Raw genomic sequence first — 18,828 nt, 5'->3', positions numbered from 1 at the left:
GTCCTTCCCTTTCCTTTTCAAACTCACACGTACTACACACAGGTATAACAACTATAATCATCAGATAAATGGTCTCTCAACCTTGTTGTCTCTCGTTCTTGCGAATCTAGTTAGTCGTGCGCAAGCAAAACACTATCGCACACCACTTATATTTTACTGATCGATTTATACATATATTTATTCGGTAATTTAGTATGTTACTATTATCTTATTTATTATCAGTTTATAGTTTTTCTTGTCATTTTTCCTGATTTATATATTAACAATATTTCTAATATCGCTATATATTTTAAGAATTATTCAATTACTTCGCGACCGTGTACGTTTATCTTTCGCGTCTCATTATTATTTCATGGTGTGTTTATTAAATTACGACGATTTTTTTTTTTTTTTTAGTCATTTACAATATATTTTTTATGTTCAAATATCTGATATATGTTTAATTTATTTTTTTTTTCTTATTTTATGTACATATAACTGTTATCAGTAACAATTATTATTTAATATTTATTTTATTGTTTATACAACTATTATCAAACAATCTATATGTTAACAATTGAAAATATTCATTCATTACTTATACATTTGGCACAAGTTATCCTAATATTCATAATGCAATAATTCATATTATGCGTATTAATAACATCAAGATTAATGATTAATATATGATTATTACGTTATTTTGATTCATTCATATATTCTACATTATATGCTTTTAAAATGAAATAACAATACAAAACAAATGGATTGACATTATATAAATATATATATTGAGTTGTCTTGAGTTATAACCAATTTAAAGCTGCTGCGAAATGGACTTAAGTACGACATCGTCATCTACTCGACATAATCATCAGCAACTAGTTGTACCAGTGGATCAAATTAGTTTAGTTACAGACAAAGATCGAAGGAATAATAAAACAACGCAACGTATCGCCAAAAGTGTATTTAGCATTCGTAGTATTGTAGATTTTGAAAACAAACATAATTCAATATCGGAAAGACTTGCCTTAACACTAGACGATTCATCAAAAAATAACAACAATCACCAAGGTTTGCATTTCACTCATAGTTTATTGCTCAGATTTTTTATGTTTTTATTTTTTTATATACATAAATTATTTTAAACTATTATAAGATATTATTATTGTCAGTATCTATTATTTTATAATAAAATTAGTTTATATACTCTTGATATATTAATATTCACAACAACCGTTAAAAAAAATTTATTCTATTAATTATTAATTACTTCACAGCATAATAAATGCAAGTTAAATATATTTTACCAAAAATTCAATGTTTCACTTTAATATCATTATAAATTTAATTTAAAAAATAAATTCAACAGACTGGATCATTTTACAATAAATATTCAATGATATGGATATACATTACTCATATTAATTTTTGATAAATTAACAACGACTTAAAATGCACCTAATCATCAAAGAAAATTTCATCATCAACACAATTGATTGCATTTCAATTAATATATATTAATGTTAATATTGTCTTTTGCCAATATATGATAATCAAATGCTTGGCATTTCGTAAATGCAGAAAATATTTCATTTCATTTAGATATATATACATGTATATACTTTCGATAATAATCTAAGCCCGATTTAAAAACAAAAATACAGGTTTGAAAAACTAGCCTTAAATAGTTCTTAATACATTAAGTTATTCCACACCATTCAAATTAAGTTGTTAAAAATATTTTTACTTGGGTAAAAAAAAAAAAAAATATATATATATATATTTAATTCTGTGACATTCTATATAGAAAATGGCCATATTATATAACTATTTATATAATTATACAATATATATATATATATATATTTGACCGGTTCAAAGAAATCGACTATTTTTTTTTTTTTTTTTTTTTTTCAAAACCCGCAGTGAAATATCTTCCTAGTCATGAAAAAAGAAGCCAGTGAAAACGGGATCTCTTAATATCAATATTGAAAGGTCGCTCATCGTAAATTTCTATTATACGTTTAAATAGCATGGAAAAAAAAATTTTTTAACTTTGGAATTTTACAACTCATTTTGGAATTAACATATCGGGGTGAGAGATACATATTTTTGACGGAAATTGAACGCTCTAAATAAATAGTCTCTTATATTTTTTCTCTAAGTCTACTCCTTTAAAAGTTATTCGAGTTTAAAGTTCAACATGTAATCAATTTAACCTTTTTTCTCAAATTGTGGTATAATAATAAAACTCATCTTCGAAAAAAATAATTTTACAATTTTTAAATGGCATAGATGATAGCTTTAAGTTTAACACGATTATTTTTAGTTTATAAAATTTACGATTTTCACTTCAGCTATCAAAATTATGAACAATGAAATGCTACTAACAACTATTTAATATCAATGACATTTTGATGAAATGACGACACTTATTCAGGAACATTTTTTTTTTTATTTATTGAAATAATAATATCAAATTTTAAAGTATCACTTTCTTCAACATTCTTTTTGAAACAACTTTTTTTTTATAAATTACAGTAGAAAAGTCATTATAAAATAAATAAATGTTTATTTTAATATTTTTTTATTAAAATTTGAATAACATTTCTTACAAACTACAGTTGGTCGTTTTTCCGAAAAATTATGTGTATACAATTCAAATTTTTTTTTTTAACTTCAAAAAGAGAATTAATTTCAGATTTTTTAAGTTGAAAAGTCATTCACTCCTCATTGTAGAACAATAAAGATCTACTTTGTCAACGACGTTAAAATTGAAATTATTTTAAGAAAAAAATTTTTTTTTCAATAATGGATATGAAATATTTAAGAAAAATTAAGAAAAAAAACGTTAAATCAATTACATGTTGAACTTTAAACTCGAATAACTTTTAAAGGAGTAGACTTAAAGAAAAAATATAAGAGACTATTTATTTAGAGCGTTCAATTTCCGTCAAAAATATGTATCTCTCACCCCGATATGTTAATTCCAAAATGAGTTGTAAAATTCCAAAGTTAAAAAATTTTTTTTTCCATGTTATTTAAACGTAAAATAGAAATTTACGATGAGCGACTTTCAATATTGGTAGTAAGAGCTCTCGTTTCTACTGGCTTCTTTTTTCATGACTAGGAAGATATTTCACTGTGGGTTTTGAAAATAAAAAATAGTCGATTTTTTTGAAACGTTCTAATATACATATATATATATACATGTACATATCTATATCTTCACTTATAGTAATAACCTATATAATATATATTTAAACTCGATTGATAAACTATACTGTTTCTCTTAAATGCATCTAACAAAATTTTATTTTATTTTATTATTTTTTTTTTTTTACATATTTATAAGGCCCGCATATCATTAATTATTAATTACTTTCTTGTGAAATAGATTTGTTGATGCATAATGACTCACGATAATGATGATTACAAGGCAATGCACGTTAAATTATTGACTGTTCAACAATAAAATTTCCAGTCTTATAAGATAAAAGTGGCAGGAATAAAAATCAATAAAAAAAACACACACACATATATACAATCATACTGCTGCCAATAATATGTGGTATGACCAGATCATAAATAATCTCGACAGCAGCAGGGGTTTTACGCCTGTATTATACGTGCTAGAGCTCGCGCTGATTGGCTGACCCAAGCAAGTTACTAATTGTGTTTTATTAGGCGCTCACTGTAAGCACTCGTCTATTCTTAATAATTTGTTTATTTTTTCTCTTCTTAATTTTAATTAACACTTTATTTTATTGTAAACATAATATCCGTTAAATATATCATACAACTATAACTATAACGCATATATATATATATATATATATATATATATATATATATATAAATATAAATATATAATATTTTTTTAAAATATTACGTACACTTTATTTGTGATAATTCACTGACAATAATGCTCAGCTTCTGATAATCCAATATATATTTATGCTATGTGATTCTAAAATAATATCATTGTGAACAACGCCCTACGTTCAGTATAATACTTTGTTGCGTGACGATGATATTAGCCAATTGGCCCATTAATCGCTCCGTCGGTTCGTGACAGCCGATCGCTGGCGACTGCACACACCGAGTATCCATTTAAAGAAAAGTAATTGCTAATCACTAATTACAAATACAAACACTATCCGTCCAATTAACTATATCAACATTATCATATATATAAATATTAGGGGTGTGCAAATAGTTAGAACGTATATGAATATACTTTGTAGAAAATAACATTCAACTATTCGATTCAAACTTTTAATTAAATAAAATTTTAATTTTTAAATAATCTGTAAATTTTAGAGTATTTCAAAAACTTTACAATAATTCAAACATATACTTTTTAACGGCTTACAATTATATTTGTCTTTTTATTTTCCAATATAACGAAAATTTCCTTTAAAACATATAATAGATATGATATGAATCTGTGAGGTAAAATAATCACTTTTAATTACTTAAAAAAATGAAGCTTTCATTGAATAGAAATTGAAAATTTTAATGTTAATCCAAATTTCCCAGATTCAAATAAAATAGTTTTATTGGATTCACACATGTGATACATCGAGATAGCCGACATATAGAGATGCATCTCTAATAAACATATAAATATTTTGTAATATCTAAATGTAAATTATAAATCTTATTCATTAATATTATTATATTGTTTTATATTATAAAGATTAATATAATTATAAGAATGTGTTTTATATATACATATACAAATTTTTTTTTCCTTATTTACTTCCGGTTTTATAGAGTATATAGTCCTGTTCGCGCGCTATACGCAGCCGCAAATAAGGAAGTGTCTAATTGCTTTTGATATACACATTGCTTTAATATTATCTTTATCCAACACACGGGAAATATATATAAAAGCCAAAACATTTATTAACTATTTACGCGTGACAACACTGCGTAAACTCCATAAATTTATAAATATGTCTTTAAATCATCAACGAAAAATTATATATATATATATATATATATATGTACTGTAGTAATTACTTTTCCGTTTTTTTTTATTCCTTTATCTTAATTAATCTGCATTATTTAAGAAGGTTTTCTTTAAATGGTTAATATTTCAAGCCTTAAACAATAATATATTTACATCTGGTAATAATGATATTTCGGGTTTTATAAAATATTTAATTACAGGTTTGATAGAATTATCGTTTATAAAATGGTGGTGCATTTTAGTATATGTCCTCGGAAACGGTTATTCACCTTTGCAATTAATATTTTATGTATAATATAATACGATCCAACCCTACTAATGAACTCACAACTCATACATTCATATATAAACTAAAAGATTTTTTTTTTCTTAAAAGATAATCGCGTACGCATTTACCACCTGTTGTACAAAAATTTGGCGCAGAATGAGTCTTTTGATTTTCGCAATTCAATAAATACCTCTAAAATTTTATTTGGGCTCGATTTATTATTCTTTTATTTTATGAATTAATGTTTATTATAGAATAATATTATTTTGACTATTTGTTAATAGCAGTGTCACCCTATAAGTTTAAACTTATTATGCTCGGATCATCTTATTTTTCAGGTAATAACAGGTGTCATTGAGACATAAAGCGATTAGACAGAGATGATTTTTCAATACCAGTTTTTTAATACTATTAACTTTTAAATTAAAAAATGATCTTTTATGTGTAAACGTAGCATCTATCAGAAAAAAAACACATGTGTTCGCGGAATTGTATGCAAACATTTGATAAGACGTATCTTGTCAAACAAAATATGTTTTTTATAACAAAATTTTGTCCAATATCGCCTTCTTTTTCTGTGACACCTCTACCTTCTATCCGATCGAAGCGAATCGAAAAATAATCGATTTTTTATTATCCTCGATATGATTCAATCGAAAGGGCCAAACGTGATATTACATAGTTAAAAGTTAATTAAAGCATACCACCGAACTTATATAGAAATCAAAAAATTTTCTTAACCAATATTATACATATTTCACACTATGAAATTCTGTTTTTAGCTCCAAACAGTCATCCATCCTCTTTCTCTCTTCATTATAATCAGGTAAAATGTTGGAAAATATACTCCTAATAATTAATCAAATTCACTGCAATTAGTGAATATGCACTGGGAACTAGCTGTAATAAGTTTGTTAAATTAATGGTATACATATTTATATAATAGCTAAAGATCTTCGAAGTATAGTGACTATCCACTAATTTTCAGTTAATTTCAATTCATTTTTAGAGGGATGAGTTCTTTATGCCAAACGTTAAAGACTAATATATGCAATCCATCAGTCTCTCTCTCTCTCTCTCTCTCTCTCCTTCTGTCGTTTATATATTAATTACTATTAGAATTACAATATTAGATAATTTAATTTAACAAATTAAGTAGGATATCTAAGTTTAAACAAATTTTAAACTTTTCAAACAAAAACTATTCGTTGAATTCACATCAGAAAAATGTTGACTTGTTAAAAATTTGTAACTCCGTATAAATATATGTAATAATATGATTATTCATGCAAACATATAATAAAAAATATAAAACATAAATATTGTATCCAATAATATAAAAAGTAAAAAGAAAATAATATATAAATAACAGTTTCAAGACGGCGAATAAAAGAATGAAAATAATTTTATACAGTTAAATAAAATAAAAATACGTGGTCGTAATAGGCACGCGGCGCGCATAAATATAGCACACTCTCTGGTCTCTGCTAAAACTACGGCTGATTGTCAAATTATCGATAATATCGATAAACCAACAATGGCCACGGCGGCCGTGCGCAGTTAAGTATTTGGATTTGCGGATGTGGGTGGAGAAGAAAGAACATGAATAGGACAAAAAAAAAAATAATGAAAAAAAAAATTTTCTGTGTATATCATTCACAAGTATCAGCACAAAACCACAAAAAATCGAGTTTATATACATATCTATTAGGGTGTTTCAAAAAATAACGAATTTCTTTTTCTTCTCGGAAAAAGATTCTAAAGTTTCATTTAGGTATAAAAATACGCCTGTAAAAATTAGAGCTCGTAATTATATTAACACTAACAAGTTCCGCGTCACAATTTTTTATTTTCCTTAAGAATATTAACATTGAAAAACTTTTTTTTACGTCTTATGATTTACAACTAGCTAACGATGTGCCGTGTATAGGAAAAATCTGTTGACAAATTTTGTAGAATTGAATTCTCTACAAAAAAAAAAAAAAAAGTATTATCATTTTTTGATAAATCCATTTGTTCAAAAATTACTTGAACTTGAAGTTTAATTTATATTTAATTTTCAGATCTTCTTACTTTTCCGACAAAATAACTATCAGATTTATCACAAAATATTATGAAAGACCTTTTGGAGACAATGTTTATCCCTTAGACTTAAAAACACTAATATATTAAAAATTATTGAACATATATATACATATATCTGAATGGGAGGAGATTGATCGAAGAAACAGAAAACACTATTGGCTATGTGCAAGTTGTTTGGGCGGTACACTACGTTATGTTTTACTCGCACGAAGGAGTAACGAAAACCTCATCGCGCAATAGAAGAGAGAAAAGGGGCAGCTCTCTGTCACGACAACGAAGTAGGGAGAATTCCACCGCAGTAGGTTCCATCCGACGTGTACGAGCAATATCGTACTTTTAGAACGCAGACGCGGCAAGTTGCTCTACAACCGCAGTCGTAAAAAAATACTCGGTCTGTAAAGTTCCATATTGTACATCTTATCTGTGTTTTTCTTTTTCTCATTTTACTATTATTTTATTTGTCTACATTTATCTTTGGAGTTTATTTTGAATATTTTTAAATTACTGTAAAATCGAAGTTTATTAACGTATGTTACAGTATGTGAAAAAAAAACTTTAATTCTAAATAATGTTAATTTTGACTAATACTCTATCATTTAAAAAAAGTAAAGTATAATAGATATGTTTGTAAAACTATATATTTTATAATTTAACTTAAGTGTAATTATAATAAACTCAGTCCGCGTTGATGTGAATTGGACATTTATATATATATATATAAATATATGTACAATACTAAATTATATCTAAACGAAAATGATAAATTGAATGCTTATATTAAAAATTTTTAAGTTATATTACATTTGTAATAAATGTATGTATTTCATTTAATTTCGTTGCTAAACGCGCCGTCGGGTCATTTTACGATCAATTAAATCTAAATGTGGATTATAATATATAACCTTTAACAAAAATATCATCAGTTAATGACTTCTGAATTAGGTAGGTGTGTATGTGTGTGTATTTTTTTTTTTTTTTTTTACATTAATTATAAATTATGTGATAATTTTTTACATAAATTTTTTATTTATAGATGTTATTAATATGTATATCATACATAGATATATATTAGATATTAACTCAATGAACAATTAGTATTATGATTTATAGATATATTATGTATTGTTAAAGTTTTTAATGTAATTAAAAGTTTTTATTAACAATAATAGATGAATATTATTAATTTGAACACAGAAGGTACTAAGTCTCTAAACATGAACTAGTGTATAGTCATACTTAAGACGCGTTTTCATTTGTTTCTCTATTCGCACTCAACTGGATAAACGGTACTATCTCTGTTGCACTTGTACATTAAATAGGAACTTTGTCCAAGCTTTTCTCGTAAACAAATGGAAGTTATCAAAAAATTCAAGTGCGCTTCGCTAGTTCGTAGAGTAAAGCATCGGGTCTGTGTCTTTATTTTGCGTTTAGAGCTTTTATTTCAGAGAAAAGCTGGGACAAAATTATCTGAAAACCATTCTTAAAGAGAATGTTTTTAATAATATTTGGCATATTAAAAATTAAGTTTAAAAGATACAAAAATCTCCAATATTAAACCTACATTCTTGCACCCCCACTATAGAGCTTTGCACCTTTATTATTTTAATAAATGAACTAACCGAGGAACAAGGAAATTAGCCTCTCACGCTGTGGCAGGTAGTGGTTATCTCGACTGAGCTCCCAGTTAATGACAACCCCTACCTCTAAAACCATTACACGATCAAGTATATATATATATTTTACGAAATCTATCATCAACAGGATACATTATAATTGTGTCTAAAATACCAAAATTTGCTTATCTATCTTAGTTACATATGTAAACCATCATATATTCCGTCAAAATCTTAATAATAATTTGAATGCAAATACTAAAACAATTAATATATATAGAGAGAGAGTGAGAAAGGATGATTTCCAACTGGCTTAAATATTAAAACTGGCACTTTATTTACGATAATAATATACTTAAGGTGATAATTGAACATTAAGGATTTTATATGAGAGACAAATTCAATTTCATTATGAAATAAATTAATATTTTTAACTTATTCGAATATGCATATTTGATATTTTAAAGAAAGTTCTTATTGAGTATGTACATTAATATGTAATAATAATTGTTGAAAAATCCAAAAGTGCACACTTTTCAATAGCTCATAATAATTATTGATATTTAATTTTTTTATTCCTATTTTGATTATATTATTATTTTAATTATGTTGGTGCATTATTAATTATTATTTAATTTATAATTTATTAAATTAATTTTTTTAGTTTTTTCTTTCAGTTAAATTTTTATTATTTAAATATTTTTAATTTTTCGCCTTTTTTTCTTAGATGTCGCTTTTCATTTTTTCTGTCACACTATATAGTACTGTGTGTTCCAGTACTTAGGGGAGGAAAAAAAAGAAATAATGATAATAATTATAACAGCTAAATTTATCATAAAAAATAATAAGCTTTTACGTTTTTTTCTTAATTACAATTAAACAAAAAGAATTTAGATAGTGATTTTCAAAAGGGTTCTTGTTATCAAAAATACAAAGATAATAAAAAAAAAATTAAGTCAATATATATATATATATATATATATATAAAAATCGTGTTTTTCGAAAAAGTTATCGTGTTTTCTTAAGTCCACGAACACCACAATTGACGCACTGGAAGCTACGGACTATTTCAATTTTTTTAAAATTAATTTCACTATGGTATATACTTAATTTCAAAATGGTATATACTTTTAACAACTTTGGTGTATTATAAAGAAGGTAGAGATGATGTAAAGTCACTGTAAATATGCGACCGAGAGCGAAAGCGTGATAAATGAAGTACATTAATGTACTAAATTCTGCGCTTTCACAAAATTTTAAGGTGTAAAAAAATTAACAACTGTTGAAGCTCATAGTCAACGGTTTTGCACTTGCAAAGTACAATAACATATACAGCAATACTAAATTTTTCAAATAGTAGATTTGACAGTCAAAATTTACATATGAAAATTGAACAACATAAAAAAATATATTTAACGTACTATATATAGTATTGTAAAAAATTATAATTATTACTATAATATTTACATAAATTACTTAAAGTAATTTTGATAAATAAAATATTATTATAAATCATCATCAAGAAGATTTAAAAAAGTATAATTCAAAAATGAAACTTGATTTACTATTAAACAGTTGATGATGAGTTAAAAACTTTTATCTGCAGTTTGTTAAAACACTTTATTTATAATCTATTGTTAATATAGATCATCATTTTGTTAAGTATGGATCTTAAATAGACATCAATCTATTTGTTTTTTTATCAGTTTATATATATGTTCCACATGACCACCCTGAGTGTGTTTACATGGAATTGATTCGTCGCTTGCTGCGGTACGAACAAAGAGCGGCAGCAGCGGACTGCAAAGGTTATGTTAAATGAATTAGACATAGGAATTTAAGCTAGAATGAATTGCTCAGAGATTTCATTATTATAGGTATATTATTATTGTTGTGTTGTTCGTCATCTTGATTCGTTGTCATAAAAACAAGAGAAAAACAAAAAAAAAAAAAACATGTGCAAGATAAGTGTGTGTTATTCTGAGAACAACGAATACGACGATTGTGGTCACATGACAAAATGATGAAGCAAACATCTCTAAGAATCAAAATGAAAAAACAAGGAGAATGTGACTTGCCTGGGACTAGGCACCTGTGCACATTACTACATCTGGATATTCTGGATACCCAAAATGTTATTAACGGCCGTAAAGGTTATACAATGAAATAAAATATATATACAAAAAATTCAATCATACAAAGTTAAATGATAATAAGTATTTTCAATGCAACAATATAATTACAAAAAGTATCTAATAAAATGAACATTTAGTAAATATTTTACAATATTACAGAACATATAATATAATAATTTTCTTACTATTTGCCAATATAGTAACCTAATTCTATGATGTTTTTTTAAAAGCTTAATATATAATTAATAATTATGTAAATTGATATTTAATGAGCTATAAAGAGCAAGTAAAGTAGACGCAACAAGGATAAAGAAAATGTTTCCGGCTTGCACATGTTCTCATACGGGCGGACGTTATTTTTCCGTTGTGTAACGTAAAGTCTCACTATATATATATATATATATATATGTATATATATTTCTACATATGTCGGTGTGTGTGTACATGACACGTGTATGTACATTAGCTGTAGCTTAACGCGATTAAAAAGGACATAATGATTACCATCAATCATTAACAATTACTGCGCGCATAAGCAACAAAAAATATAATTACATATCATTCATCAAACATCTCTGTATATATATTCACATATATGCGCGCGCGTGTGTGTATGTGTGCTTTGTATACATAAGCGACTAACTACGAGGTGAAAAGACAATAAAATTTAATTTTTTTACTGTGAAATTTAAGTATATTAAGACAAAAATAATTTTTTTGTTATTGTAATGCAACGGATAATAAATAAAAATTCTATATTCTTCCGATAATGTATATACTTATTGTTAGTTTAATAAAAAATTAATATAATTATACATTGTTGACAAAACAAATAAAAAAAAAAAGAAAAAACTGTATTTATTAATTCCAGATAACGTAGAAAAGAGACATGATTATATCTCGCAGGAATGTTTTTTAAAGAATGCCAATGATCCTAGCAGTAAAAATCAATACTCTCCAAATCAAACTTTATCGACTCCGTTGCCATCACTACCATCAGTACCACAGTCATTATCACCGTGTAAAATACTTGAGTTAGACAAATTAAAGCAACCTCAAAAATTTGGTGGAAATCAAATGGGAATTTTAACCTCGGATGAAAATCGAATGGAAGATGAGGACATTGATCAACCCCAAACTGGTTCATCTGGTACAACTGCTGTTATTACTGCTGCAACTGTTACGACTGCAACTACTGCTGCTACTACGACTGTTGGTACAGCACCACCTACAAGCCCAGAAAGTGATGCAGAAATTGATGACTTTACACCTAAAAGAAAACAAAGAAGATATAGAACTACTTTTACAAGTTTTCAACTTGAAGAACTGGAGAAGGCATTTTCCAGGACTCACTATCCCGATGTCTTCACTAGGTAGACAAATTTAATTTCTTATTTTAATATGTATTTATAATTTATAAATATGTAATTATTGACAAACTATTCTTTGTGGTATTTATAGTTATTCAAAAATTTAATAGTATTGCACAACACTAATATAAGTTGATCATAATCCTTTTCCAACGTTTTATAACGATAAAAAAACAGTTTTCAGTACTCTAATTGGATTTTATAGCTATCCGGTTTTATTGGATAAATCACGTGTGTTTGCGTACGCATCTTTCTTGCTAATATATATATATATATGTGTGTGTATATATTATGCATAAAATTATTATCACTAAAAGTTATTTTTGGAATCACATAATCTATTCTCTATCTTCTTAAGAATATTACAAACTAAAGCTGATAAGACAATATGTCATATATATTGTTCATAATCATTAAGAATTATCATATTTATGAAAGTAATCATAACTGGAGCACATATTCATCAATGATACTATAAATTTTTTTTTGTTTTGCTATTTTTTTCATACCTTACATATTTTTTAAGTTAATTGTAGACCAAATTTGTATTGAATCATGTACATAATATGAATTTAAAATTATTTTTTACATGATTAAATTTAAAGTTTCTCGTGATCATTATAAATTTAACCACACGCAGATAATTTTTGAGCAAAGATTACCCATAAAGTTTATTACTGTAAAGACATCTAATAGCCAGTAACTAAATTTTTACTGTTATTATAGTAGAAATTGCACTTCGTTTACATGATATCGAGTAGTAGTAATTTTAATAGTATGCTGCGATATAACTTTAAAACGTAATTTTTTTATTTTTAACTTTTTCTTAATAAATTATGTTTAATGAACAGTTTTGGTCGTCTATTTTAGCCCTCATTAGATAAGAAATTCCGATAAGCTTATCATCCGTCCGAATTTATTGACGTATATAGAAAATTTTAAGGGGCTCACTTTCCCCCCATATTTTTTGAAGTTCTGAAAATTTTAAGAAGCTCACTTTATTCTCAAAGACCCATTTTGTCTTGTCCTCCCCTATATTTTACAATGTGCATAGGAAAAATTTATATATTTTCCACATGTCCTCAAAGTATCCTATTTTTTGGGTAATTTTTACTAAAAGTTTATAAAATATTGTTATAATTGTTATAATTAATTTATAGTTGCCATTGTTGATAAACAATGATTAATATATATTATTGATTTTATTTAATACATATATATATATATATATATATATATATATATTTTAACTTTTATCTATATGTTTGTATATATTATAAAAAGAACAAAATCGCTAGTTTTACTGCAAGCATCAAGACTTCTGATCCACACTACACGTGGACTTTCTAAAGATTTTATTAAGATAAGAATAATTAGGTGCTTTGTAACAACTACTACATCGTAACTTAGTGTATATAACTTATTTTCGTGTTCTTAAAATATATATTTTATAAAAATCGTAATTATTACAATAAAAATAAATGAAATAAAATTCTATATATGAGGATTCAAAATTCATATAAAATCTGCTATAGGTCTATGCAAATCATTTTTGTAGACCCTGTGCCTGAAAGAGTTGAAACAAAAAATAACTTATTATTGAATAAATTCGTCAATTAATAAGAGAGAGGGTATAAAAAAAGGAACAGAGCAAGACATACAAGACTCGCTTTCGGGATCGCGGAAACAATTATCGTTATTAAGTTCAACCGCCCCGCGCGCCCTTGAAGTTCCTCACTGTCTTCATATTTTTTTTTTTTTTTTTTTTTTTTTTATTTTCTTTTGAAAAGGATGTTCGAAACTTACTCTGGATACAACCAAACGTTTCTCGGGAAGTTGGTTAAACCCTTCCGGTCGTAAAATAAAATTACTACAAACAAAGGGCTACGTTTTCTTTTGTATTATTATCAATATTATTATTATTTTTTTTGTTTTATAATTTTTAAAATATTGATACGAAAAAAAATATATAAATTTTTAATTTTCACTACTTTTTTTTTAATACTTAGAATAGAATATATACGTAATCACTAAAAAATCAATAATTATTTTGAGGATAGTTATAATGATCAATTACATACATTTCATTTACAATAATTATAATAATACTTTATTGATTATTGTGTTTATATATATATATAAGTACATTAATGGATATTATGATAAAGATTGTAATAGCATTAAAAACTCTTCCTATGACAATTTATCGGAAATATTAAATTTTTTAAGTAGTAGTTTATTTTTTTAGTATATGTTGCAAACTTGTTAAATTCAAATTTTCGTTTGAAACTAAATGACTATATTTATATATTTATAACGAAGGACATTTGCGCGCGCTTTAAGTGTTAGTTGGCAAAAAAAAAAGTTGAGGTATTATAAAAGAATCGAGGTTACAGCCTTCTCTCTCGTGAATGAAAATAATTATACAACTTGCCTCATTTACAACACGCTGCTATTACTGTGAAAATTTATAATTTTTATGTTGCATCTAAATCTAAAAACATTATATATAAACACGCAGTCAAATTCTTATAAGTTGAATTTTATTTCTTTTTCTATTATTTCATTTTATAGTTATCATGTTTTTCAACTATTTAATACACAGTAAAAAAAGGATTTGGCAAAATTAACACATATCGTGTGTAAAACGAACGTTTTACACATATTTATATATTATTTTAACATATTGTGAGAGTTAAAAAATGTTACACACGTATATATTAAAAGTAAAAAATTTTCCAATAATTCTTTTGTGGTGGTCGAGATTATTTTTAACATACTTTGTGCACAATGTGTCGATTTGACTGTAACATATATAAAAAGTATTACTTTCATATAAAATAACAATTTTGTGTGTTGAAAAATCAATCGATTGCGACAATTAATACAAGATAAATACTGTGTATTAAATTGACACACAAAAGTGTTGAAAATTCAACACTTAGAGTTTTTTAACACACGCTTTTTTTACACTTTGACGATTTATTTTTTTACTGTGTACATAACACCCACACACAATACACACTCTAATAAGATTTTTTATAATTTTCAGAGAGGAACTTGCTATCAAAATTGGTCTTACAGAAGCTCGTATTCAAGTAAGCGATAATTTTACTATTTGTGCATGTTAACATAATGACAAAAATTTATATATGTATCATAAAAATATTAGTAAAATCATCAACAAGGTTCTTTACTTTATATGAAACGTTCAAGTTTAACTTGACACACTGTAAATAATTTTTTAAGTGTGTAAAAACAAATTAAATATACGCGGTGACGAATTTTCTTCTTTCATTAAATACCCTCCTCGAAGTAAACTTTTCATTTTTATATAAAAAAGAGTTTCATTTATGCTGTCGATGAAAACAAATACAAAAAAATTATGCAAAGTGAAATACGAAAAATTAAATTTATATAAATCATTTGTTTTTTATTTAAGCATAAATATTTTTTAATCAGAGTAAATGTGGATTAAAATAAAATTTCAATTGACTCCGAAATTATTCCGTTAAGATAAATTTTCTTTACTCCGGATTATACACGTGTCAGAGTATAAAAATATTTTATTAAAAACTCTACGAGCCCGGAGTGATAAAAAGGTAAATTTTGATTAATTATTTATTCCATATTCACTTGCGATTTATTTACAGTGTAATAACCTATAAATATATACATATAAGTAAAATATAAATTGAATATTTCATTTTCATAATATTATTGATAATAAATAAATACTAATAAATGCGTATTTGTAGGTGTATTTATTACTAAAAAAATTTACGAAAAATTAATGAGCGTTAAATAGATTCTATTAAATTTTCGTAAAATATAAACTACCAAAATATTAAAAAAATGGAAAAAAAAGTAGACCTACGGTGTGGTCCAAACCTGAATGTCCAGGAGTTGTTTGTCGGCGGTACCCTCTTTCAAGATTTATTCCCCTCTTTTCCACAACTACGCGCGCGCAGTTAGTTGATGATGATCGTTCCAAGACGATTCCCGGAAACACGACATATCGCGTGAGTCGCATTTTTCCCCCAATACCTTTATTATATCTCTACTTTTTTCTAGTTCATTTCTCTTTAAATTTAAAAAATTTTTATTTCCGGATTTATTTTTTAAAATTTAAGTAAAATCTACGCTTTCAAATTAAATCAATTTATAATTTATTTTTTTAAATTTCAATTTTCAGAGTTATTAAACACATATGTAGGTTTGTGTTAAAAATTATTTGAATTTCATGATTTGGTTTGATTTTTTATATAATAATTATAATAAATACATAAGTAAAAAGTATCTATAATTAAAGTAAAAATAAATAAAATGTACCGCAAGTAAATATTATAAGCAAAAAAATAAATCGATTGGATGGATTAATGATCATACAGTTTTACTTGGGCGATCGAAGAGCGTACAAATCGAATGAATAATAAGTCTTGAATGCCGACGGCTATAGTAATTAATGTGCCGCAATTAAGGTGGAAACGGCCGGGTTTCACCAGAGCACGTCGGCGCGTTTTGTTTTAAGTCAAAAGATTGTTTAGCTCCCTGCCGAGGGGGGCAATCCTCTTCTCCATAGGGGACCACTACTTCTTTTTCTATATAATCTATTCCCTTCTCTTAGTTTCGATCAACTATATATATATATGCCTTTACACACTTTTTTTCCACTCAAATCTATCGATATATCATCACACATTCACATCCTATATATATGTACATATTTTTTGCCATGACTTTTTAATTTTGCCTATCATTATTGGATTTGATGAATAATAATTGAAACCGTGCGAAACATACTAAATTTTCACGTTTGACTCTAATCTTTTCAAAATTATTCATTTTTTTTTTTTTTTTTTTTTTTTTTTTTATACTTTCGATTTTTTATTTTTGGATTGAGCAGCCCTGTATAGTAATGTTTTGATAAAAAAAAAAAAATATGAGCATATACCCCTATTTTTAACTAAAATTTTAAGTCTTTAAATGTTGAAAACTTTTTTAGGGATAAAAAGAATATTTTATCTTTAAATATATATATATATAAATCATTTATTTTCTGTATAATCATGATTTCATCATCAGGCGCGCAAGTGCGTCCTTCGTCAAGATGATTGGATAAGTTGAAATGTTGTTGACGATGTATGTAAAAAATATATGGTATATAGATATACACATATATATTATAACTTTCGCGGATTACTGCGTTCTGTCACGAAATACGTGGCCTGCCATATTACGTCCTATATAGTCGTACTACTGATTCATTTATTTTAATATTAAACCAAGTTTTATTTGTTAACTCGTGTTCTATACATGTTTTATAATAACCTAGACAAAATGTTTGGATAATTTACTTAATTTTTCGAAAAATTTTAATTTATCTTTTCTCATAAATTATATATTTTATATTAATTCATTATTGTATTTTATAAAATAAAATAGGCAATTTTTCAACATTTGAAAGTATTGAGAAAAATCTACAGCATAGATTATGTATATAAATAACAAAAATATTAAAATGATAAAATTTGTTGTAGGTTTGGTTTCAAAATCGTCGAGCAAAGTGGCGAAAACAGGAAAAAGTAGGTCCACAAGGGCATCCATATAACCCTTATTTAAGTGGTACTGCGACACAATCATCGTCTACTGTTGTTACTCCAACGCTTCCACATCCATTTGCCCATTTAGGAACATTCGCTTTGCGTAAACCTTTTGAGACATTTCGTTACACGCCTTTGGGACATGGGCCTGTTCTTAATCCTAGTTATGGAGTAAGCAGTGCTAGCGGTAGCAATCATTCTTATCATCGTACACCTCCACCTTTGATATCACCACAAAGTATGCCAGGACTATCTTATACAGCGACGGCTGCATCATTTCAAACTCTTTTAGCAAATATTTCTGCTGCACAACAACCAAAAATTTCATTACATAGATCATCTTCGCCACCAACAACTACAACATCATCATCAATTATATGTGGTTCATCTCCAGCTGCTTCAACATCACCTGCATTATCAATAGTACCTTCAGCATCAGCTATGACATTGCCAACTCCTCAATCTTCAACAACGGTACCTAATTCTAATACAGAAACTAGATCATCAACCGAATCATTATTATCTACTGAAACTATCAAAAATTTACCAGCGGATATTGATAGACGAACAAATAGTATTGCATCTCTGAGACTTAAAGCCCGAGAATTTGAATTACATTTAGAAATGTTGAGAAAAAATGGTGATTTAATTAGCTGAAAAAAAAAAAAAAAAAAAAAAAAAAAAAAAAAAAAAAAAAAAACATTTTCATTATATTACATTTTCATATATATATATAAATTATAATTCTAACGCTATTAAAGTAAAGACTATATACATATATGAAAGATAAAAAG

General features: G+C 26.2%; 1 protein-coding gene across 5 annotated transcripts; it reads left to right on the top strand.

Annotated features, from left to right (window-relative positions):
* The first annotated feature begins 813 nt into the window (after positions 1–813).
* Positions 814–18,696, top strand: LOC103578786 (homeobox protein aristaless). 5 transcript variants are annotated; one of them, XM_014444391.1, is made up of 4 exons: positions 814–1,053; positions 11,933–12,434; positions 15,484–15,529; positions 17,972–18,696. In XM_014444391.1, the coding sequence occupies exons 2-4, from the start codon at positions 12,139–12,141 to the stop codon at positions 18,689–18,691; spliced, it is 1,062 nt and encodes a 353-aa protein (XP_014299877.1). In that variant the 5' UTR covers positions 814–1,053; positions 11,933–12,138; the 3' UTR covers positions 18,692–18,696. The 5 variants fall into 5 exon arrangements, with proteins under 5 accessions (XP_014299877.1, XP_053594064.1, XP_008558193.1 ...); XM_053738089.1 differs by lacking the exon at positions 814–1,053 and adding an exon at positions 7,629–7,918; XM_008559971.1 differs by lacking the exon at positions 814–1,053 and adding an exon at positions 7,639–7,704.
* The last annotated feature ends 132 nt before the right edge of the window (positions 18,697–18,828 follow it).

This window comes from Microplitis demolitor, chromosome 4 (genome assembly GCF_026212275.2).
Source record: "Microplitis demolitor isolate Queensland-Clemson2020A chromosome 4, iyMicDemo2.1a, whole genome shotgun sequence".
NCBI lineage: Eukaryota > Metazoa > Arthropoda > Insecta > Hymenoptera > Braconidae > Microplitis > Microplitis demolitor.
Note: the sequence above shows the minus strand (reverse complement) of the source record. Positions and strands in the feature narration are given on the sequence as shown.